The 24,569-nt window shown below is 50.6% G+C and overlaps 1 protein-coding gene across 1 annotated transcript in view; it reads right to left on the reverse strand.

Annotated features, from left to right (window-relative positions):
* The window catches only part of PDE10A (phosphodiesterase 10A), a 276,543-nt gene extending 252,264 nt beyond the window's left edge, over window positions 1-24,279 (reverse strand). Inside the window, exon 1 of the mRNA XM_081296321.1 lies at window positions 22,768-24,279. Coding sequence (XP_081152447.1) covers window positions 22,768-23,641 — 874 coding nt within the window. The 5' untranslated portion in view covers window positions 23,642-24,279. The remainder of the gene's footprint in view (window positions 1-22,767) is intronic.
* Window positions 24,280-24,569: the final 290 nt, after the last annotated feature.

The following is a 24,569-nucleotide window of genomic DNA, read 5'->3' on the forward strand; positions in this document are numbered from 1 at the left end:
GCCCTGTGTTCTGGACCATGTGTCCAGACCATGTGTCATGACCAGACCAACACACCAGTACATGCAAGCACTGTCCTGGCCACATGCCTGTTTGTGTGTGTCTGTGACCTGAGCTTTCTGGTGATGGCAGGGACATTCACAGGACTGGAAAACTGCCCACACATGGCAGCCATGAAGAGGAAAAGTACACACTCAGCGATGTCCACCGAACACCTTCTGGAGCACCATCACATGTCAGGCAGCACCCTAGGATCACAAAGACCAGGGAAGCCCCCTGGTTCCCAGGCATGGCTTCTCGTGGTCTGCAAGAGGCTGGGCACAGCAAGGCTTCCTATCCAAGGGCTGGGAAAGGGCACAGGAGGGAGTGCAGCAGCCCAGACCTGAGCTGGCCACAGTCCCCCAGATCTGAGCTAAAGCCTTCACAGAGCCCTCAGAGAATTCTCTGCAAATGATACTTACAACACAGGCAGCATGCCAAAGCAGAAGGCAAAATCTGCCGTGAATTACTACACAGCCAAAAATTAATTTCTAAAAACGTGCCCCGTCTCCTACCCCTTGAAATAAGAAAATGCATTTTAGCAATTATTCTCCACACTCCTACTTCCCCTTAGGTTTTTATGCCATCCCCATCTCATTTCCTCCATCCAGCCCTTCACTTGCTGTCAATAATATCTCTTTTTAAAAATGGGTCAGGATTTCTTTGTGCTGGGTGAAAGGGGCCAACTCCAAATGCTATCTAATCAGATTCTAATACTCTTCTGTGAAAGGTCCAAGTGGAAAGCCTACACTGTTTGCTCAGAGAGAAGCAGTTAACCCTTTTGGTTTGGAAACCTTTCTACTAGGCAGCACAGCCACCCTCTCTTTTATTTCCAGGTTACAATTCTGATTAAGCACAGAAGGGGTCCAAACTCAATGCAAATAAAAGCTAAGTGAAAATGGATTTTAACGAAGAGGGAGGAGGAGGAAGGAGTCAGTCATTTCCTATCAAATAAAATCTAGCTTTAAAAGAAAAATTGTTTAATTTTCTTATACCTTTTATTCCATTGTGCTGAGTTCAGAAAGAATGCACCCATTCCAGGTGCAGGTCACCTAATTAATACTGGTTGTTGAGATAGATCATGTAATCTTTATAGTTTATATTGCTCACATTACTGTATATATAAATGCAAAAAGTAAAATTTTTAAAAAGCAAATAGTATGAAATCTTAAACTTCATCATTTAAATATATACTAGTCAAAGCTGCTAAAAGTTGAGTTCGTCATCCCAAGGTTAAGTTGCCCACACAACACCCACATTGCATAATAAGGTATGTTCTGAGTTCCTACCTAGCAATCTAAAATAGAATATTCAACAACAACGGCAAATTAGCTACCACACTAAAGGAGAACTGGAGTCTCTAAGTACTTAGAACATAAAATTTCCACCAAATATTACGTAACATTGAGGACAGTTAACTGCCCCCTAGATTTTGTATCAGTGCCCTACAGTGCATCCTATTTGTGCTGAATTTTACAGTTTACAAAGCACTTTCATATTTATTACTTGTCCTTATCCAGAACAGAAAGGGAGGGCGGGCAGAAGGCACATGTGGGATTAGGGAAATCATTAGAAAGCAAGTGGCCCAGGAGCCCACTCCACACTGTCCACTCCACACTACTGCTCTCCAGTCACCTGACCCAGGGGTCCTGTTCTGACCACTGCATCCCTGACCTCGCTGGCTGTCAACGCTCTCCATTACCAGGCTTCAGCTTTGTTTTCCACCCAGCATCTTGATTGTATACTTGAAAACACAGACTAATCTTACTTTTATGGGAAGCCATGACTGTTAGAAGTCTCACCTGCAGTTAATTACAGTTTAAAAAAGGAAGGGAGACATAAAAAGAAATCCATGTGGGGCTGGGGCTGGGACTCAGCAGTAGAGTGCTGGTCTCGCATGTAGGAGGCCCTGGGTTTGACCCTCAGCACCACATAGATAAAATAAAGGTGTTGTGTCCATTCTACAACTAAAAAAATATTAAGAAAAAAAAAGCAATCATGTACCATGTAACACCAAAAGGATGGACATGCTTCCAGTTACATGCAAATTCCTCTTTTCTACTAGGGCACGAGAAACACACTTAATATGAAGTTTCTAGACACTAAAGTATTTTGGAGGCTAAAAGTCTTTCAAATCACAGAGGTTATAATGGTTTTCATTTATCAGTTTTTAAAACATCCATTTAAAAGCACATGCTTTTCTATTTATGTACTATTATTACTTGTGTAATATTAAGGTCTTTACATATCACCAACCACACATTTTTTTATTCCACCAAACGACATGCTGAACAAGCACATCTTACTACTCTTATCTATAAAGGTTTACAAGCAAAGATTTCATGTTACTTGTTAACAAGACCATCAAATTTTCAGTTTGACTGGGGGAATCTCCTAATTGGGAAGGAAACCATTTATACTTAAGCTTGAGGAAGAGGTGAAGAACACAGAAGCTAAGCAAGCAGGAAGCCGAGTTCTGGGCATCGTTGTGGCTGTAAGAACCACTATGGCTTTCCTCCCTCCACCGTCTGGCCAGAGCATCCTGCTCTACAGAGCTGAAACTACCCCACACCCTATCTGGACGTCAAGTGAGTGTGACAATGCAGCACTGTTGCTACAGGATTCAGATGTAAGTCAACACAGATGGTACAGCTTGCGAATTTGGTTATAAAATTACTTATCGAGACGGCTCATATAATCAGCAGGACTAACGCGAGTCATCCTGTGAGCACCATAACTTGGTACTGATTGCTACAGGGACACATTCCAATACTCACAAGAAAAACAAATACCATGCTTCTAATATCACTGATCCGCTGTCCACGTTGTCAGCAGAGCTGTCAGAAAGTGGCGACACCTGTAGCAGGCCCTCAGCTCCCTGCCATGTTCAGACTAGCTAGCAGCTGCCCAGCCTCTGGTCACCTGCTCAGCAGACAGCAGGGTGGGAGGCAGCCCGCAGCAGAGGGAGGAGCTGGCTCTCCCAGAGGCACGTGGGGCTGATGCCTGGAAAACCTTGGAAAATCCCAAGAAAAGTCAACAAGAATGCCTAACAACAACCTGAGGTTATTAATCACTCTGGCAGATTCAAAGGCATTTCTAGATTATAGAAAAGAATGATTGATGCTCATAAAGTAAAAAGGCAGAATATCAGACTCGCAATACTATATCTAAGAAAAGCATCACACATTTTTAAAAGGTCTATATGTAAATCACTCAATGAATGCAGTGACCTAAAGTTACACTCTAGTACTCTGGGAAACGCTGTATACCCGGGAGGGCTCGGCCTCGGCCTGGGAGGCACAGGCTGCGCACACTCACCTGCACGGCATGATTAGCCTGGTCTTGATGGGAGCGCGTCCCCCATGCCACCACAGAGACTCCTGCCACCCATGAGCACAGGAGCACGCAGTCCTGCCCCCCTGCCTTCAGCTCTAGACTCAGTCTGCTTCTGAGCCACGCGTTGTTACCATTCATCCTCTGTGGACTGTTGTAAGAACCAAATAAGAAAAATAATACAAAACAATTTTTTAAAACAGAAAATCTCTCCCTGTCTGGAGAACGCCTTATCATCCCTCTTAACTCTCCAGCTGATATGTCCCCTGGAGGGCAGCACCCACAACCTCTCCTCCAGGACACCAACCTCGAGCATCCCAGGCACACTCTCAGATGCATTCCCTTCCCTGGGTCCACCAAGAGGGCATGTGGTCCTGAATGAATCTGCTCATCTGCGGGGAACATGACTTACTGCTTTGACTCTGCAAATGCAGCATGCCAACGAGGCTGCCGTCCTCACCTGCCACACCTGGATTCAACTGTGCGCCTTTCAAGCCCCCTTCTTCAGGTCTCACATGTGGCTCCCTGCACCAGAAACATGCCGCCACCCACACTGCTCGACTCAGGGAAATGCAGCCCCAGGTGGCTGCAGCACCCTACATGAGTGTCCAGAGCACTGTACTTGCTTTGGTCACTTTGACTCCACAATATAGGCTTGCTGAGGTCACAACACCGACAGGTCCACAACCGTCCCCCCACGAGGTACTTAAACACATTCACTGAACTGAATTCTGCTGCGGGAGACTGCCACACAAATATAGACATTAAAACAAACAGAGCACAGTTACAGAGACACGGGAGAGGCAAAGCCCTGGGTGGGCCCAGTCTCAGATGATCAGTCAGTGGCATTCCCTGCCTGGAAGCAGGAGGAGGGGCAAGCACCCATAGTCCTCTTTGGTCTTGCTAAGGAGACCTGTCAGCCAAATCTCAAAAGCCAAATCACACCTGCTGGCTCTCCTCCTCCAGCCTTGTGACTTTCAGATACCCCCAGGAAGGAGAATGCCAGCTGGCCTGGGGATTCAGAGTTGAGGCACCCTTCACATCATTTACTCTTCTGCAGCATACCTCAAAAATATATATATATATATACCCGATCACACATTTTTAAGTTCACCTAGAAAAAAACTATTGTGAGTTTACATAGTTGCAAATGATATGTGTCCCCATATATTTTTATAGCAAATATGCCTTGGGCCTATTTTTGTCAGAACCTTGGAGCTAAGGAAAAGCTCATTCAGGGTGTGTTCTTTCTACCACACAACCTTCCTGGAAAGCCAGTCTTCACTGCAGAGCCAAATGCTGAATCAGACCTAGGCTCTGTCTGAAGGGTTATTTCATAGTTTAAACACATATTCTCACTTGCATCCCTGTGACAGCTGCTCATTTCTGAATTGTGATTCTAGATAGACAGGTGGGTGGGTGGAAAGACGGACGGATGGAGGTGTGAGTGTGTCGATGGGTGTGTCAACGGGGATGAAGACACAGAATCTCTCCATGAGCCTGTGAGTGGTGAAAAGAAGTCCACCTGCTCGGCTGTCCCTGGCCTCTCCCTCAGGTTCAAAGCTTCTCAGATCCCCAGAGATTCTGAGACCCTGGGGCATGGAACCGTAGGGGATTCTGGGAAGAAGACACGCATGCCTTTCTTCTCTTGGAAACGAGAGGACAGTGAGGGGAAGGAAAGGAGGTGAGTGAAATACGCAGGCCAGAAAGACTCACGCCACAGGCTCCACTTTCATGTGAAAGCCTAAAAAGATAAGATGACAGAAGGAAAGAGCAGAAGGGTGGTCACCAGGGGCTGCAGGTTGGGGTAAAGGGACAGGGAAAATGTCGATCAAAGTCTACAAGATTTCAGCTGGGCAGGAGGACTGGGCCTTAGAGATCTGCATAGCAGAGACCGTATTTAACAACAATGTGTATTTCAAAGTTGCTCTACCTAGATTTTTAATATTCCTACCATGAACAACTGCTGAGCAGGTGAGGCATGGATGACAATTAGCTTGAACGAATCATCCCACAAAGTCACACATAGAAATGTCACATGTCCCCAACATGCAGAATTATCATGTTAGCTCAAAGTAAAATTTTACATAACAAAAGTAGAAATGCGGGGCTGGCGGACCTGATGTCAGGCAAATCCATCCCTAAGGAATGGATTCCTTTAGAGTAACCTTTGTCCACGTGGCCTCCTGCTGCAGCTTCGCCCATCTGAAGACAGCTGGGGAGGATTCCATCTCCAGAGCCCCCACAGGATGGGGCGCAGAGTCTTCCTTGGCAGGACTTCACCCTAGCATCACGCCAGCGAGCAGAACTGCCAATGGTTTTCCTCCTGCTCCTCCCCACACAGCCATGACCCCCAGCAAGGTACCGTAACTATGGTACATATTATTAGAAGCGGCACACATACTACGGGTGCGGCCTGCTGTAACTTCCCCGACGTGGCCCAGTAACAAGCACGACACGGCCAGGATGAAAAACAGAGACGTCAGCCATGGAGCAAGATCCCAGCAACCTCGGTGGACACAGATGTGGTCTCCCCCAAAAAAGGATATAATGATGCCCTTTCCCCATCCAGTTCTGCCACACAAAAACAGTGTCCTGCCAGAAGATGTGCCACCTGCACCACAGAGTTCTTAGGGACAGGCACGTGTTTGTGCTGGAGTCCCTTGCTTTCTGTCTGTGTTTAAATAGAGACCATAAAACTCTAAGAACCATGAAAACCAGTGACATAAATCCTATGTGAAAATCTACAATTCCTGTTTCATCGAAATGTTGCCCTTCTGGCTCCCCAGGGAAGTTAATGTGGGGGCAGAGTGCTGTGCCCCATACAAGGTGGCACCTGGACCAGAGGGCTGATGTCACAGTGGTTGGCTGGGCCCACATCCCAGACTGGGTGACCTTGGTGATGGGACCTCTTTCCACTGACATACAGTGGCTCCCCAAAGTCCCCAAGGGAGAAATCTGTGTTCATTAAAAATAATGTGTTCTAACCCAGGGAGAGCCCAGCCCATGGCTGTTCTGGTACGATTTTGTTGAAACACACCTAACGAGTCATTTGTCTCTGCACTGTCTGTGCTCCTGATACAGTGGCAGGCCACAGAAGACACAAGGCCCCCAGAGCCGAAGACACTACCTGGACCCCACAGGAAAGCTAGCCCTGTCCTGAGACAATAATTGCACACATTTGCTTTGATAAAATATGCTATTTCTGGTATTTATTTTAAAATAGTCTATATGGTAACCATTATAATAATTTAATCATTTACTTTATATAATTTTCTGATCCAGAAAAATGCAGCCATAAAGACATTTTACTAAACCAAATCCCATCTGTGCCAAACTCATAAGGAGAGCTACACTCCCCTTGTGGTTTTAATGCAAGATCTAGAATAATTGCTTTTAAAAGCTGAAGACTAGAAGCATCAAAACAGTGGAAATCCTTGATAATTTGAGAGCTCTCTGCATAGAATGTTCTAGTTCAATTGAACATTCTCACTAATTGAGGATTTATCAGAAAACCTTTTCTTTCTCCAAATTCTTTGGCAAAAACCCTTTTTCCAATGTGAATTTTCTTGCCTAACAGCATTCAGAATGTAAATCAGCCTTTCATCGATAGTGAAGTAGGTCTTGCCTCTGTTAAGTATAATTTTGCCTCAAAACCTTAGATGTAATAAGAAGTGCAATTGTTTGGATTATAAAGTCCTCAAGAAAAATTTTAGAATTAATGAAGGCTTTTAAAGAGTCACATGCCTCAGACTCCACAAGTGGGACCAAGAAAATGGTGTTGTCTACTCTGGAGTTCCATCAGGAGCAGAGCTCTGGCGCTTGGTGCCACCTCCACTTGGCCCTCTTCCGGGGTCCGTTCCAGTGATGTCGACCTGTCCCTCCCAAGGCCAGCTCAGCTGAGGGCGTCAGCATCCCGCCGCAGGGCACACCCGGCCCCACTGCCTGCTGTCCACCCTGCTGGCTAGGCTGTGACGCCCACCCGACCTGCCAGCACAAAGCACCAGGAAGCACAGAGCACTGCTGCTCCTGTCCTCAGGGAGGGTCCTGCCAGACCCAGGCCCTTACTGCTCCATGGGCAATCTTCATGGCTCCCCTCCTGCAGGGTTCCCCTGGGGCCTGTGACTCCTGCTTCACTCCGTCCCTCCTGGCACCTCCCAGATGAAATGACCTGTCCTCACATCACCCAGGCTAAGACACTGGAGTTCATAGAAATCTTTCTCAATGAAAACAAAGTAATTCAGAGAACAACCTCAGAGGCTGGCCAGGCCACACAGATGCATCCGCATTTAAATCTGGTGTAACCTGCACCGGTGGCTTCTTAAACACTAACTAATGTCACCACACCCTGCCTAACGACTGTGGACAGCCTCATGTCTTCTACCTGAGGCTGGCTTCCTTACATGAGGTGGGAAACCAGCAGAGAGAGCAAGATCACCAGCCAGTGCAGCTGCGGGTCAGATCCCAAAATAGGACCACACCAAGCCTCCTCGGGAAAGTGGGCCACTGGCACAGAGAGGGCCAGCCCAGGCAGCCTCAGCCACGGAGGGCAAAGGTCGTCCCCACCTGGGGAGCAAGACATGCATTTATAGAGCTCTCCCTGACGCCACAAACACTTAAAAAAAGAAGAGCAACATTTTAAGGATTTCTGAACACTGCCCTGCATTTCTTCTTTTTATATTACGAAAAGCAAGCCTCTCATATGTAATTCAGAGGGAACATTTTTTTCAGTTTAAGAAAATTTCAAAGTATTATGACTTAAAACAAGTCTGTGATTTTCTTCTCTGGAAGACAAAGCACTGAAGGAAAACAACACTGTCAGGACACCCACTTTGCAGAGCAGGAAACTGGAGCCCTGCGAAAGGGAACAACTGAAACTTGAGGCCAGCTCTCCTCCACACAGAGGCCCCCCGGCTGCGCCATGCTTCCTGTGACCCGTCATTCAACAGGGGATTCCCATGGGGCACTCCACTGGTCATGGGAGGCGGTCAGCAAGTCTCAGCTCCCGCTGCCAAGCAGACCGAGGAAGAGGAAGCCAGTTGTCAGGACACAATTCCCACCATGTGCCCTCTGCAGTACCCAGGGCAGGAGGAGCCTCAGCCAAGGCTGGGCAGGTGGTATCTACTTGAAACTTCTCTTGGTATTTAGGAGAAATCGCCTCCTGGAAAACAAGCCAATCAGTAAATTTTTAAGGACACACATCCATTCTGTGGGGCCAAAAAAAATTCGACAATACTGTAACAGACAAATGTAATTCTTCTAATAATTTATAGCTTTAAATCAAAACAATATAATTTATTGATAACTTTGTTTCTGATAAATGCAAACCAGATGTAGAATGTTTTTAGAGGGGTTTAAAATGTAGCCTTCTCAAAACTTACTCTTGAGATAATTGCTTATAGGCACGTCCTCAACTTTTCTTCTAGAATTACATTTCAAAAAAAAAAAACTGTATTACTGATAGGACTAAGATCACTAGTAGTTAATTTATATTATAGACCAAAAATCCACAAAATTCTGAACGAAGCAATAGCCAGTTACGAGGGGAAACCTCAGACATACAAAACAGTACAAGCAAGAGTGCCCACTGGAGATGGTCCAGAGAGGGACAGGGCAGTCGAAGGTGTCCTTGACCAGGCCCACGGGTCGGAGGCCACCCAGCTTTCCCTTACCACACACAGAAGGCCCTCCAGAAATAGCTGCTTGGAGTGGGGGCCATGCTGACACGAAGAGGGCAGGAGGAGAGGGCAGCGGGCTCCTCTGAGGTGCAGAGGTCCCGGTGAAGGGGAACTATTCCAGACTATTCCAGACTTTCCCAATGGGCTCCCCTAAATGGAAGAGTTCTAATGGCGATCACTTTTTTCCAATTCGTTCTCTTTCTAAAAATCCTTCCCTTTTATTTTCAACACATTTTCCTTTCATTCCTTGCCAGGAAAGTGGAGCTGCTGGATGACTGGCCTTTCCTGCCCGCAGTCTCCCAGAAGCCCTGCTTCCTGCACTACAAAGAACACCTTTCCTGGCCTCAGGAGCCCCCAGGCAGCTCCGCTCTCCCCTTCCTCAGGCTCCTTCCACCCCACGCAGATGTCAGGGAGGCTCCAGGCCACCATTTCAGAAGAGACACTGGTGGGCGGCTGGGAGCCCAAGGAAATGACCAGCTGGTGATTCCCTGCTTCCTCCGCTGCAGGCTCCCAGTGAACACCAGGTCCAGTCTGTGTCACCTCCTTTCTCCCCAGGGAAAGCTGGCGATGGCAAGGCTGCTGCCGCTCAGCTGCGCCACAGGCTCCCTTGACGTGGGCTCAGCAGATGTGTGTCCATGTCTCCACCGCCAGACTGTCCACCCTCCCCAGACTGTCCACCCAGGCACAGAGCACAGGGTAAACACTGCCAAGGACCAGCCATGCGTCGGCACCAACAGGACAAATGAATGAGAGTAAGCGTGTCTCCCTGCACACGAGCCCAGCGCTCTGACAGGGAACTCGGAAAGAGCTGGAACCTCCAAACCTGGTGCTGGACACTTCGCCCTCAGCTTACATGGGCCTCCCACCAGCTGTGACCCAGGTATGAGAAGTCACACCAACTCTGAATCTCAAAGATTTGGCCAGGATACATTTAAAAGTGTACCAACACACACAAAAACAAGATTTAAAAAATCACTTGGAAAAAAATTGACAGATTTCCTAATGATGGCCCATTTGCCAAAAAGAACAGAACAGTTGTGAAACAGAGAAGGTGCCAGAATTCTCAGATGTAGTCAGAACTGATGAGAAAGGTAGCAAACTAGGGCACTGATATTATTCATAAAGCATAACCTCTACCACAAAGACACTCCCTGGGCCTGCCGGCCTCAAGGGCCCACGGCCAGGCCCAGGCCCCACGCTAGAGACAGCTGCAACAGAAGAACGGCCCAGAGAAGGAGGTCGGCCTGGGCAGGGGGACAGGGCCCTGCCTCCCAGACCTGGGCAATGCATCAAGGACCAGCTGCCCTGAGCCCAGCAGGAACACGGGCAGGTCCACAGGAGAAGACAGCAGAGGCCCAAGAGGCAACTGCAAAGGCTAGGACAGGGTCCTCACAAACCCAGTGACTGCAAGGAAGCTGCAGTTAAAATAAGACCCGGAGTGGACTAGGAGGAAATTATATTAAGTGATAAGACAAAGAAAAGGTCAACATTATTAGGGAGACATAGGAACACGAGCAGGGCTGACACGGAGGCCGAGGAGAGACGCTAACAGGGAGGAAGACGCCGCTCAGACAGACACGGCAACAGCACTCCCTCCAAACCCACCACAGAGGCAGGAGAGAGATCAAACGGGAACCTCTGCCTAGTTCATGTTCCACCCTGTGCCGGACAGAGGGCTCTCTGGGCAGGTGCTCCTGACGGCCCGCACCCGCTCAGCTCCACCAGGTCTGCCAAGGACACAGGTCATCAGTTCCCGCCGCCCCTGCTCTAAACTAATAATCACATGGCTGTCATGTGGGCATAGCCTATGTCCACAGCCAGGAGCCCCGTGTCATTGAGTGGTGACAGTGCTGGAAGTGTGTTTCCACTCACTTGAGAAGGCTCGAACGTAAAGCTCATGTTCCCACAGCGAAGACGTTCGGTTTCTTGCCAAAATGGAGTTATTTCTGCCAGATGAATCTGGCTGGGCAGCTCTCCAACCATTTAAACAATAGTTCATATCTTAACTCTGAAGCTATCGACAATCAGAGTCAGAAATTACATTAAATAGAAGGGATTTTTTTTTCCATTCGCAAATATGTGCATGACGTAGAAAAGGAGCTGATAACTCCAAGGGGTAGTGATGCGTGTGATTTTTTTTTTAACATTCATAGCTTGACATTTGGGATCTTGTGTAGGAGAAGTAAGTGGGAGGCTAGAGGAAGGCAGAAGTCAACTGAACAAACTTTAGAATCTGACAAAGCTGTGATCTCAATAGAAGACAAGAAAAAACAACAAAACTCCATCAACAACCAAGTAAAGGAACTCACGAATAAACAAGTGGCATTTGGGCAAATTCTTGCTTATTTTTAAGTGTAATTTCTGTATAGGGAAATAAGTAATATTATCCAAAAGTCAAAAAACCAGAAAATACTCTTTGAAAAGTCCCCCTATAACTCTCACTCCCCATGCACCCATGCGCTGTCCCTCCTCTGGCACCCTACACTACCCAGGGTCATTAAGAGTTTCTTGTGTGTCTTCCTAGTTTCTTTGTGCATTTATTGTCCTTTCTAACACAAAAGTGTGTGTGTGTGTGAGAGAGAGTATGTGTGTGAGTTCAGTATTTGTGGGTGTTACACCCTGTGTTTTTAGTGTACAAATGCATCTTTGGTATATTCATTTTTACTGTTGAAATGTTACTCAACCAGGCCAAGCCTGATAGACTATAGATTGTTTTGGATGTTCTACTTCAAACAATAATGCACTATTTGATACCTTGTTAAATCATTTTGCCTTTGTGTGAGTATATATTCCCAGATGTAAAATTATTGGTTCAATGCATACATGCATTTTTCATAATGATCAATACTGCCAAACTGCCCTCTTCAAGGGTTGTATCCCTCAATACTCCCCCAGGGAACACAGGAGTGCTTGCCTCTTCCTGGAGTTACCAACTGTGGGTTTCAAAGTTTATTAATTTTACAAACCTGGCAGGTGAAAAAGGTTAAATAGTGTTATTTAAAACCACATTTATCTTATCAGAAATAAAGTGGCACATCTTATTTTCTGAAAGAGTCATTTACTTCTCTTTTTCCATGCACTCTGCTCACATTCTTGGACTACCTGTGGGTGCTGTCTTTCTTAACAATTTCTGGGAGCTCTTCTATATTAAGAGGGTCAGTACTCTGCTGTGATAGGAGCAGAACATGTTTTCTCCAAGTTCAAGAACCGCTAGCAATTTGATGCTGCTTGAGCTTCAAACACCTCAGGAATGGAGAGAGGGCCAGAAAGGCAGTGGAGCCGCTGTCTGGCGCTCTCCAGAATTGCTCTGGACCTCCCTGGTCCTGTCTAAGGCCATGTGAAGATGTGTTGTTTTGTTCCCTTAATGTAGATTACCTTGGATTTTGAGTCACATTTAAAAAGGTGTTTCCCATTCCAAGGCTGGAAAGGAATTTCCTTTTTTTTTTTTCTTTTTATGGTTTCCTTTTATTATATTTAAATATATGATCCATTTGAAATGTATCCTGGATACAGCAGAAGGATCCCATTGTATGTTTTTTTTTTTGGTCAGATGCCCACTCTTTACCAAATAGTCTTCCCCACCATCTTCCTTTCCTCCTTGCACCTGAGATGACCCTTTCACAGTATCCTGGACTCCTATGTGAGTCTGCTTTCCGGCTCTTCTATTCTGCATCAGCTGTCCACTATCCATTCACCTGCCAGCACCACACTGTTGGAATTACTGAGGTTTTCATCTGCCTTAAAAAACTAAATAACGTGTTAATCACAAGAAGCAGAGTATTATCCCAAAAAGACATGATGACTGACTAGACACAAATGTTTCTGAAAGTGAACTTCTGATCCCGGGACAAAAACAACATCTGAAAGTACACATTTCCCAGATCCAGGGAACCATACCGTTGGGCCCTTTCAGACGTCATTTTAGTTTTCTTTCTAAAATCTGCTAAAACAACATTGCAAAAGCATAAAAACTGCATTACAGACGAATAAGCACTACCTGCCTTCCACACAAGCATGCTGCTCTCTCCCCCTCTGCACCCGCTGCACCCCACCCCAGCCTGCAGTTCTGCAAGTTACCTGCTCCTCTTTTCACTGAAGAAAATTTTTCTTTATGCAAAACTGATTCTTACACCATACTTGCTCACTATAAAAAGTCAAATACGGACTGGGTTATAGCTCAGAGGTAGAGCGCTAGCCAAGTACACGTGAGGCACTGAGTTCAATCCTCAGCACCGCATAAAAATAAATAAATAAAGGTATTGTATCTATCTGCAATGAAAAATATTTTTTTTAAGAAAGCCGAATATGCTTGCATTTTTTGTCAAGCACAGTAGCACACACCTATAATCCCAGCGGCTCCAGAGGCTGAGACAAGAGAATCTTGAGTTCAATGTCAGCCTCAGCAACAGCAAGGAGCTAAGCAACTCAATGAGACCCTGTCTCTAAATAAAATAGGGCCCGGGATGTGGCTCAGTGATTGAGTGCCCCTGAGTTCAATCCCCGGTAGCAAAAATAAAATTAAACATGCTTGCATTTTTATATATAATATATCCGAACATACATCATTATTCTAGAACTTTACAAGCAAACTGCTCTCTGCTATGAAGCAAATGTTTTCATCCAAGTAACAGTTTCTTCTCATGGCCTCAGGAAAGAAAGCTAACGCTCCCCCAAAGCCCAGCACACACCTCCCTCCTTCCCTGGGCTCTGGCGGCTCCCTGCTGACCTCACTGCGTGTGAAGTACTGTTCCCAGTGACGCAGAAGCCCAGGCACTGGTGCCAAAGAGTGTATTTAGACTACATGAAAAAAAATAATGAATCAAATGAAGTTTCAAGTTATGCCAGCAAAATCCTACCATCACATTGTTTTATTATTTCTTTCCTTTTTAAGAAAATGAATATTTTAAAGGACCATTTCACTCATATTCCGCCACTTAGACATCTTCCGTATTCCTTCACTGGACTTCTTGCGGTGGCAGTGTGCTACGTACTGTGATTCAGAAGTTGAACAAAACCCACTCCTGCCCTCAAGGCACACACACAGGCTAGCGGGGGAAAGACACCAAGTGGACAACTGGCAGTACCAGGTGACACTGCAGCATGTGAGAGGACCAGGAAGCCTCAGAGAAGGTTGGGATTCCAGGGGACAGGACAGGCAGCTGCCCACCCAGCCAGAGAAGGCTCCCGTCAGCAGAGACAGAGTGACCTGGGGCAGAAGTTCACCAACCTCAGGCAGGGTGGTGCATGAAACACACTGAGGAAAACGAGAGGTGGGACCAGGGACACGTTCAGGACCTGGCAGCACCCTCTGGGCAGTGGGGTGCCACCAAGATGTGCCCGTCCCAACTATGCACTCCTCTACCCAAGGTCAAGCCTCAAGACATACCCTCGTCACCTTGACCTGCCTGGACCCCTCATCAGACAGAAACTCCTTAAAAGTAAGGGACAGGTCTCATGACATTTACTGCCACCAAGGAGACAGTAAGTAAGGCACTGTAGGCAATAGACATCTGTGCATCACGTGCCTTTGGCGCCTACCCCTTCCCTCTGCATAAAGCATGGCACAACCTTCCCAGAAAGACAGACCCTGGTGCCTGACTGCCAGACCCTCTGTGTCCTGCCCTTTTCACTGTTGTCCAGAGCCCGCGCCACACGGCCATCCCAGTTCACCTGTCCTGAATCCTCTGTGTCTGCCCAGCTCCTCTCTTCCCTCTGCAATCATCCTCTCATCACTCCACAAACCAAAACCCTTCCTCCCTGGGGACACCTCTCCAGGGTCATCCTGCTGGTCACTCTTCACCAGGACGTGAATCTGAGAGCTTCAAAGTATGTCTTTTTGGCTCCTTCTATTCTTCAAATGCAGAGAGTTTGTGTGTTTGCTCTAATTGGGGGTCATTAGCCCACCCCTCCCAAGTGGGCAGCTCACTCCCACCCCCCAAAACCCCTATTGCAAGCCTCTCTGTGCCTGCCTCCTGTACGGCCAACTCTCAGACGACCAGGGTGCTGCCCTCAAGGGAAAGGGGCAGAAAGTGTCTGCTGAGACACTGCAGACTTGGTGCCCACCCCAGCCCACTAATAACAGGGTATCAGCATCCACACCACTCTCCCCAGTTCCCTCGGGGGACAGTTTCCATTAAGCTCTTGGGGGTGCACAGCACCCCACTCCTCCTGGCTTCTTTAAGGGGCTGTTCCATCCGCTCTCGCCTACTTCTTCAGCTTCCTTTTCTTGAGCAAATGAACCTTCTCAAGTGAAGCCTCCCCAGGGAGGTAGCCAGTGCTCATCTGCTGGCAGCTCTGAGGCCAGCTCCCAGCTTTTCTTCCCTCGGGATGAAATCTGCCCTAGGATCCGTTCACTGCCACCAACTCTCGCCCCACTGAAACGGGCTTCCGTCATCTTGCCAGCTCAGCCACTGATGGCATGTGCTAGATGCTGGACTCACCTGGTCTCTGGGGCACCTGGTCTCTTCCATCCTGAGGTTCCTCCCTTGAGCTCCGTGGACTGTTCTGTTCCATGTCTCCTGCTCAGATCATCCCGGTGCTCTTTCTTCCCGTCACGTCTGTCCTCTGCCCTCTTCCCACTCCCTCTGTTCATTTCCCATTTGCACCCCCAGCTGTGGCTTCAGCTACTGCCTCAGTGGTGGCAATTCACAGTCTCGAAAGGGTCACCACTTTCACCCATCAAACTTCTGTGGAACACTTCCACTGCTCGAACCAAGGCACTGTTCAACAACCAGCGCCTGTGTTTCCCTCAAAACCTGCTCAGAGTTCACCTGACCTATCTACATACTCGCTGGCTCTAAGTACCTACAGTTGGGATCAGCCTGATTCCCAAATGGTCCAGCAGCCTTCCTAGCGTCTCCAGCACGCTGTGGCGTAGGCACTCCAGGATGCCACTGCCAAAAGGAGCCTGATCCCAGCCCCGCCCCGTGCTGCTGCTGCAGGCCTCCCGCCCAGGGGCAGCTCCACCCGCGACCCACTGTGATCCCACTCTGGAGTCCCCCCCTTGCTCCACGTGTCCAATCCACCTGCTGCCTCTGAGTGCCTTCTGCGCCCTCACTGCATTTCATTTCTGGCCTCAAACCCCAGTCCAAGTTACCTTTATCATCTCCTGGCTTGACTACCACAGTGGCTTCTCGTGCTATTTCCACAACAGTCCTTACAAGAGTCACCAAAGACAGCCAGGATCAGCCTCTGAGAGCATCAGTCACACAGCACCACGAGCTCCAGACCCTCCCACAGCAGGCCCTACACATGGGGTGAGAGGAAGTTTCTCCCCAACTTACAAAGCCCTGCTCTGCCCCCACCACCGAGCTTCTCTCCATGCCCACATTCTGGTGGGCTCCAGGAATGCAGCCTTCATCCTGCCCCTCCAGCCTGGGGCGTCCCCCAGGTGATCTTCTCCCTGATACAGGCACACTGGCCACACTGAAAAGGTCCCACAGTGGATGCTCAGCTGCAACTCACTGCCCAGCTCCCAGGGCCCTGCGCTTGCCTGCTCCGTGGGCTACTGCCTGCAGCGCAAGAAGCAGGGGCCACATGGCTGAGACTCCCACCGCTCAGAACACATAGGTGCTCACTGCTGATGCTTTTCCCTCTGGGTGTGGCCACCCCTCCCTCATCTCCTACCTCACACCACCCAACAGCTCAACCCCAAACTGAAGAGTCAGGGTCACCTACCCTGTCCAGCCGTCGTGTTACCATTCCTGCCCCCTCTGGTTTCTGTTCTCACCTCCCCAGCTTCTTCTTCACTGGTCCAGGCCTGAGCTCAGGCTCCCACCTCTTCTCTGACTCTGCACAGAGACCACCCTCTGCCCCAGCCACACAGACTCCCACCCACAGGAGGGAGGGTGGTCTTCCTGCCATTCCTATGCGGGTATGAAGAGTCCCCAGAGAGCTGTTTTGTTTGTTTGCTTGCTTGCTTGTTTGTTTGTTTGTTTTGAGACAGGGTCTTTCGAAGTTGCTGAGGCTGGCTTTGAACTTCTGATCCTCCTACCTCAGCCTCCCAAGCCACTAAGATTACAGATGTGCGCCACTGCACCCAGCAGAGAATTGTTCAGCTCACCCCAAAGAATGCTTCTTCCATCTGCCTACCTTCTTCCCCACCTTGCTGCAGGTTTTGATCCCACCTGCTAGGGTGAAAGGTACCTTTCCCAGCCTGCAAGGCCTCCCCTGGGTTTCCAGGGGGAGGGGGGGGCCTCCCCTTCTCCACCCTCCAGCCTGGGCGCAGCCTCCCTGGATCAGTCTCTGCAAGGCCTGCCAGGCAGAGTGTCTGGTTCTCTCTCCGTCCAGAGCTCCTATCAGCCCTCTCTCAGAAAGACAGTAAGGGAAGCTTGTCTGTCCCCTGGGGCTGACTGCCCCTTGCAAGGGCTGATTCTGTCTCACACCCCTTTGAATCCCAGGTCCTACAACGCAGAGCACGTTCTCGGTGCACGCTCATGCGTGTCTAGGTTCTCTGAAGACAGGCAGTACAGGCAGTATGCTCCATGTTGTCTGAATCTGTTGGATTTTCAACAAAATATATGAATATGTTCCACATGTGTGTCAGCCACTGTCACACTTACAACCAAAAAAGACAAACCCTGCCCCCAGGCTCTCCCTGAGCTTGCCTTCTAGAGAGAGGGCATGGGCAATAAGCAGAGACCAGCAAAGGAACAGGGTGAGTCCAGAAAGTGTCCTGTGCTGTGACAAACAGGAACCCTAGAGGCCAGCTGCCCTGGCTCCAAGTCCTGAGCTCTTCTGTCCCTGAGAGTTTTACTTTAGGCAGACTTGGAAAAAGATCAGCTGCAGGAGTTTGGTCTACATTTTAAAAGCAAATTAAAATGTTTTGGATTACAACTGTTTTCCTTTTAAGGGAAAATATTCCTTTTACAAGAAAATTACTTTTTCTCCCCTTCTCAGACTGCATGGGCTGTTTTTAAACAAGAACCCACAGTGAATGAATTGTTGAAGTGTTCAACATGCCACGCTTCACCTGCTTTACACTAAAGAAAACATTTGCTTCACTACCCACTGCACTGCATTGTCTCCTAATGGGGCAGAAAATGGTTTATGTGCAAAAATGATCTAGAGCCAGTTTGTCAGGTTGAAATAGCAGAAGACACCATCTTCTAATAGCTCTACTGCTTCTCGGCCACTTTTAAGGAGTACGGGTTGTTTTTCTTTCCCCCCCCACACTAAAGATGGATTTTCTTTTTTTTTTTAATATTTATTATTTTTTAGTTCTCGGCGGACACAACATCTTTGTTGGTATGTGGTGCTGAGGATCGAACCCGGGCCGCACTCGTGCCAGGCGAGCGCGCTACCGCTTGAGCCACATCCCCAGCCCCTAAAGATGGATTTTCATGGAATTACATGATTAATAACCCAACTAATCCTGCCCAGATTAAATAACTTTGCCCTTTGGACTGAGTACCTACTCAATAAACAGCTCACGCTCCACAGAGAGTCAATGACACTGGACACTGAACTCAGCCTAGCAGGACCTCAAGGCTTTGCTGGGCTGTTCTTCAGAGCATCTGTATCTGCATGTCAGATGGGGTGACTGTCATCTCCACCTCCCTCCCACAGTGTACCCTGTATAGGCCCACCAGCAGGCTGCCAGTTGGCCGTCGGCTGGTCTAGACCCTCTTCTAATACTGCACTGTGGACTTTATTTTCTTCTACAGCTTCAGCCTCGTGGAGCCCACAGGAGTACACTGATGTCAAGCCTAGTGTAGCTCCTAAGGGCTAAGCACATTTGCTCTTTAAAAAGGATGACATTTGTCTGAGTCCAGTCCAGTATTGGCCATACAACTCCCATGTCTTAGGAAACAGAGTGGCTAGAGATGGGCGTGAAGTGTGCTTAAACTCCAGTTTTGACAAATGTAATTTTGTTTTGAATATTTGAGAAACATACAACAGTTGCAGTCTGAAGGGTTTTGCACTGTGCATTCACAAGTCTGTCCCGCGTGCTTTCCCTGCATTCTCTGTATGGGCTATCTGTGGTTTCCGAGTGTCCTTAGAGCAATATTCTCAACTCAGACTCCAAGTTTCTTTCAAGATATGTCCCATGTAAGGCTCACCAGGCACCTCCTCAAGCTGTGTGGCCTTGGGGCGACAGCACTGGTGCAGACGGCCTGTGTTTGTTACCGAAGACTGGCCACAGTGTATACTAGCCTATCCTAGCACGACTTCACAGCTCTATATCCGACACGCTAATCACACTGCAAAGTGACATTCACTGTACTCACTCTGGGACACCTGATAGGACTCCTATTGCAATCTGCAGCTCTCCTAGCAATGAAGTGTGATATTGGATGTCTGAGGAAGAGTTGGTGGTCGTCAGATGACAGAAAAACAGACAAAATCAGGAATAGACACAGAGCAAGGGCATCAGGCATAGAGACCAATGACCTCTTGGAGCACTGGGCATTAACACCAGCCCACTTCCAGGCACTTCCTTTTTCTCACAGTTGGCAAATTCCCCCACGATGGGTCCATGGCTCTGCTCAGTCTGTGTCCACATCCTGGCTAGGGGCAGCAGCTTTGGAAGAAATGTCTTTTCAGGGAATGACTGAGTGAACCAAACTGCAGAGCCAAAACATAGGAATGGAACTAAGAGACATACAAATGAAAAGTATTTGTACAATTATTGGACCTAGCAGCCTGTACATGACTTATCAGACCAAAAGATCAATCAAAAGAAAATGGGGAGTAAGTCAGGCAGAGTGGCACACACCTGTAATCCCAGCCACTAGGGAGCCTGAGGCAGGAGATCTCGAGTTCAAAGTCAGCCTCAGCAACACAAAGGCACTAAGCAACTCAGTGAGACCCTGTCTCTAAACAAAATACAGAACAAAGCTGGGAATGTGGCTCAGTGGTTGAGTGCCCCTGAGTTCAATCCCCATACCAGTACCCTCCTCTCCACAAAAAGAAAGAAAGGAAGGAAGGAAGGAAGGAAGGAAGGAAGGAAGGAAGGAAGGAAGGAAGGAAGGAAGGAAGGAAATGGGAAGTAAATACTCAACACAGACAAGTCCAAAGACATTCAGGCACATTTACATTCTTATAGTATCCAGAATTTTTTCCTTCCAAAAGGCCCATTTACAGACGCGTGACAGTGAATGGGAGAACAGTGTCTGAAATTGTGGTCCCTGATGACTTCTTGGTTGTGGCAATTTTTCTTTCCAAAAGGCTGACTTTTAATGAAAACTATTAGAAAATTCTGTCAAGCTTCAACTACTTTAGGAATTGAAACCAGGGTAGCTTTTTAAGCAACAACAGACAGAACCAAAGATCCCAACAGTGGACGCTATTCCCTGTAGGATCACTTTCCTCTTCCCATTCTTGAGTGAGGAGACTCTACCTACAGATTCTGTTTAAAAGTATCTTAACATTTACTATCTTAGTATAAAGTCCCAAATAAGACAGCTGGAGCCTTTTGTTCCTAGCTGAACCCTAAACTGCTTCCAAGGGCAAGGGGGCAGGTGTAACTTCCTAGCTGGCTTCTCCTGGCAGGAACTCTGTACAGAATGGATGCCTCTTAAGGCCCTCTTCTCTGGATGCTCTGTCTTTCTAGAGGGAAAGCCCGTGATTTCTCAGAGACAACTTAAGCACCTGTCTTGGGCTGCTAATCTTTATTCTGCTCCACAATGTACATCACCATGTTAGCCCCGGCAGGGACAGACAGAAGTCACAGCAGCGTGCAAAAACAAACGCCATCATCTCCAGAAAAACGTGTTCCTTCCAAATACCTATACCTCTAAGCCTAAGTCCCACCTCTTCCCCAAAACAGAGTTTGTCACTGCAAGGTACAGTAGCCTTCAACACCATCCCCAATCCCTTGTCATAGGAGAGAAGATGATGTTTATTTTGTAAAAAAGGAATTCTGGAGTGCACCAAGAAGAGGACCCTAAGCAAATCCAATTCTAGCCCAGGTCTGAGGTTTACTCCAACGCCCCCAGACAGACAGCGGGGTACCACACTCTCACACCACCTTTAATCCATGACCAATTCATGGGTCTTTTACACAAAGTAAGAAATGTCTCTGCTGACCACATCTGAGGGCCACAAGCTCACTTCATGAACATACTCATACCCAGACACACATCCCTTTTTAACTTAAGTACCCATGGATCACGAATTCAACTCACATATGAAGCTGGGTGTGGAAGCAGATACCTGGGGAAGCCACAGGACTTAAGAGGTCAGCTGGGAGTACAGGGCCCACGCCCTGCTGGGCAATCAAGCCAACTTGCAAATACAAGCAGAGATCTGCCGCCAGCAGCTATTGCCCGCAAACAAATTTAATAAGAGGCCACAAGTCTATCGCGTACTGGTCCACTACCGGAATGCGGGATTTCAGAGAACAGAAGAGCCACGCGCGGGACAGGCTCGCCCGCCCTTGGCAGCTGCACTTCAAAGGCGCCTGGGTGGGCTGTAAGCCAAGAGGAGCTCCGGCCGTGGGGAGGGGCTCGACCCAAGTGCCAGCGAGCCGCGGGTCGGCTGAGGTCAGGGAGTGTGCTGCAGCTGGGAGCTGGAAGCCTAACCGCAGCCTGGAGGAGATCCTGCCCCGGGAAAGCGCCGCGGAAACGCGGTTCGCCAGCGAGGAGCAGACAAAGGCTCGGGTGCGCACGCGGTGGACGGTGGCGCCTTAGCCGCGCTCAGGGCCGCGGGGAGCCGCGCCCGGCCGGCCGACTCCGGAGTCGCCCTGTGCTCCGCGGGCAGCATCTCCGGGACCACAGGAGGCTCCCACCTGGTCCCGCCTCGCCCCCTCCCGTCCCAGTTTTCCTGTCCTCACCCCGCTCGCCCTCCATCAACGACAGTGGCGACTCCCTCCTTTGCGCATCCGGCGCGGGTTTCCTCAACATCTCCCGCTGGCCTCCCAGCTTCTAGCGAAGCTCTCTCTGCCTTGACTTTTCTGCTCGATCAGGTCCCCCTCCCCCGTGACACGCCTTCTGTCGCCCCTGCCCCAGCGCGTTCTCAGACGCGCGCCCGCGGGTGGCGAGACGGAGTGGCCACACCAAGTCCGAAAGGGCGATTTGGAACCGGAGGCGCCTTCTTCTTCCACGCTAACGCCCCATTGTCCTTCCCTTTAATTACCAACCCAAACACCAGCTAACACCCGAGTCTGCATTAGGTCGATCTGGGTGGGGGCGCGTCCTCTTTGTGGGGGGGGGGGGGGCATCCACTTCCACTTCCCTGGCCCACGATCTCCAACACGTTCACTAGAAGGGTGTGGAAACGTAGGGTGCCAGGACTCTGGTCCGTCCTCACCCCAGTCACAGGAACCCAGAGGGCCGGTCCCCCGAGTGGAGGGAGACGCTTTTACTCCTGTTAAGAGGTCACCGGCTCAAGAAACAGAAACCTAGCTTAAGCGGTGACAAAGTTGAGAGTATGAAATACGTGCCGGGTCAGTGCAGCCAGAAGCCTGCCCCTGGGGGCGAAGACAGGAGGCAAGTCCCGATTAAACGCCCGGCTCTCGCGGCCCTACAAGATCACCCTTCCTGCGCGCACGCGAGTCCCGGGAAAGCCCGGTGCCCCGGCGCTGACGCTCCCGCGTGCCACCGGGGGGCCACCACCTCCCCCACCCCGCCCCGTGAAGGGCCGCTGGACGCTGAGCACCTCTGACACACGCACCCACCGCAGTAGCTCCCTTCGCACCCCGAGGTCCGAGCCTCCCTACAGCTCCCCACAGACCGAGAAACGCCCCAGCCACCGGAAACCTGGAGCTAGGGCACTTACTAGGGCTCAGGAAACACTCGGTCAGCCTTCGGAAGCAGCTCGCGTTATTAGAAGGTCCATCTTCCATGTCGGAGCCGAAGAGAAGCGGCGACGCGGCGGCGAGAGCGAAGCTGGCGCCTCCCAGCCGCCGCGGAGTTCGGCCGCCGCCCGAGGGGCCGGGGTAGCCCCCGCCGGCGTCCGCGAAGCCAGGGGAGCCCGCGCGGCGCGCGACCGGGCCGAGGGGAAGCCGGGGCGGCGGCGGCGGCCGGGGCCCGGCGCGGGCTGGGAGCAGCAAGCCCTGGAGCACAGGCGAGAGGAAGAGCCGCCGCCGCCCGCCGCTGCCACCGCCGCCGCGGTGACTACTGCTGGGGGGGACGCTCAAGGGAGCTGCCTCTTGTCCTCCTCCTCCTCCGCCAGCATCGCCGCCGCCTCCTCGAGCCGCCGCCGCTGCGCCCTCCCTTCCTGGGAGACGCACGGGGAGGTGAAAGGCAGATGAGGAGGAGAGAAAAGGGGGAGGGGGCAGGGGGGGCGGCGGCCAGAAGTAAAAGGAAGATGGAGAGGAGGAGGGGACAGGGGAGGAGAAGGCAAGCGCGAAGGGAGCACGAGCCGCGACCCAGCCGCAGCCACCAGCACCGAGCACTGAGAGGGCGCCGGAGACCCCCGCGGGGCTGGCGCGGCCTGCCGAGGAGGGGGGCGGGCGCGGGGGCGCGGCGCGTTCGGCCCAGCCGCGGCCAGGCCGCTCAGGGGCCAGGCCCGGGCCCGCCGCGCTCCCCCCGCCGGCCGTGCTGCGCCGGGGTTCCGGGCGGAGTTTCCCGGGGCCGGGGCTCGGCTCGTCCCCAGCCTCTGGCAACGGAGCTTGGGGGCGGGGAGCAAGAGCCTCCGCAGGGCTGGCCATGGCCCTCCTCCTCGGGCCGCCGTGGGGGCCGGCAGCCGGCCGGAGGGGCGCGGCGAGCCGGACCCGGCGGGCTCCGCCCCCGCAGGACCTGCCCTCCTCGGCCGGTCGGCCCGAGCGCCTGTCTGGTCCTCCTAGCCTGTCTCCCAAGCCCCTCCCGGCCCGGTCTTCACATCGTGCTCAGCTTCGGGTGCTGAAGGATCCCGGGTTGGGGGCGAGTCCCGGGCGACCGCGACTGGCTACTGGCTGGCGCGCACAATCGGCGTCCTCCCGGCACGGGCGAGGGTCTGCGGGGACGCTGCCTGCAGGCGTGGCGTGGTTAGTGCGCGCTCCGGCAGCTGAGCCTCGGTGCCTGACCCAAAGCAGCAGAGAAAAGCGCCGCAGTGCCGCTGCCCGTGGAGGCGGCGGTGGCGGCGGCGGCAGAAGACGCCCACTGGCGGAGCAGTAGCTCCCCACGCTGCCGCCTCCCGCGCCCACGTTGCGCGCTCGCTGGGACGACCCCACGGCGCCAGGGCCCCACATGCCCCTGCTCTGTGAGCACCTTGTGCTCCCCGGACCCGCTAGCGGGCGGGGGAACTGCTGCGTTTCTGCTGGGCGTTGTCACCTCCGGGTTCGGTGTTCCAGATTCTAAACCCGCACCCCTGCAGATGTTCCAGCTGTGTGATGTTGGACTGGCCATGTCTGCTGTTGGTTTCCGAGCCAGGGAATCCTCCCGTTGGCGGGCCAGCAGCTCCAACTAGCACTGCTCAGTCACAGCCTGCAGGAGGGGAGTTGGAACTTAGACCTGGGGTAGTTTAAATGAACTTATAGTGTTTCCAATAAACTTAAGGTTTGAAAGACGTCCATTCCCAGGACTCCCTCTCCGATTCCCACTTTAAAACGAACTTAGTGTGCACAAGCTGTTTGTCACATTGAGGATAGAGAATGGAAA

The sequence above is a fragment of the Spermophilus citellus genome (genome assembly GCF_964194105.1).
Source record: "Spermophilus citellus genome assembly, chromosome: 5".
In the NCBI taxonomy this organism is placed as follows: domain Eukaryota; kingdom Metazoa; phylum Chordata; class Mammalia; order Rodentia; family Sciuridae; genus Spermophilus; species Spermophilus citellus.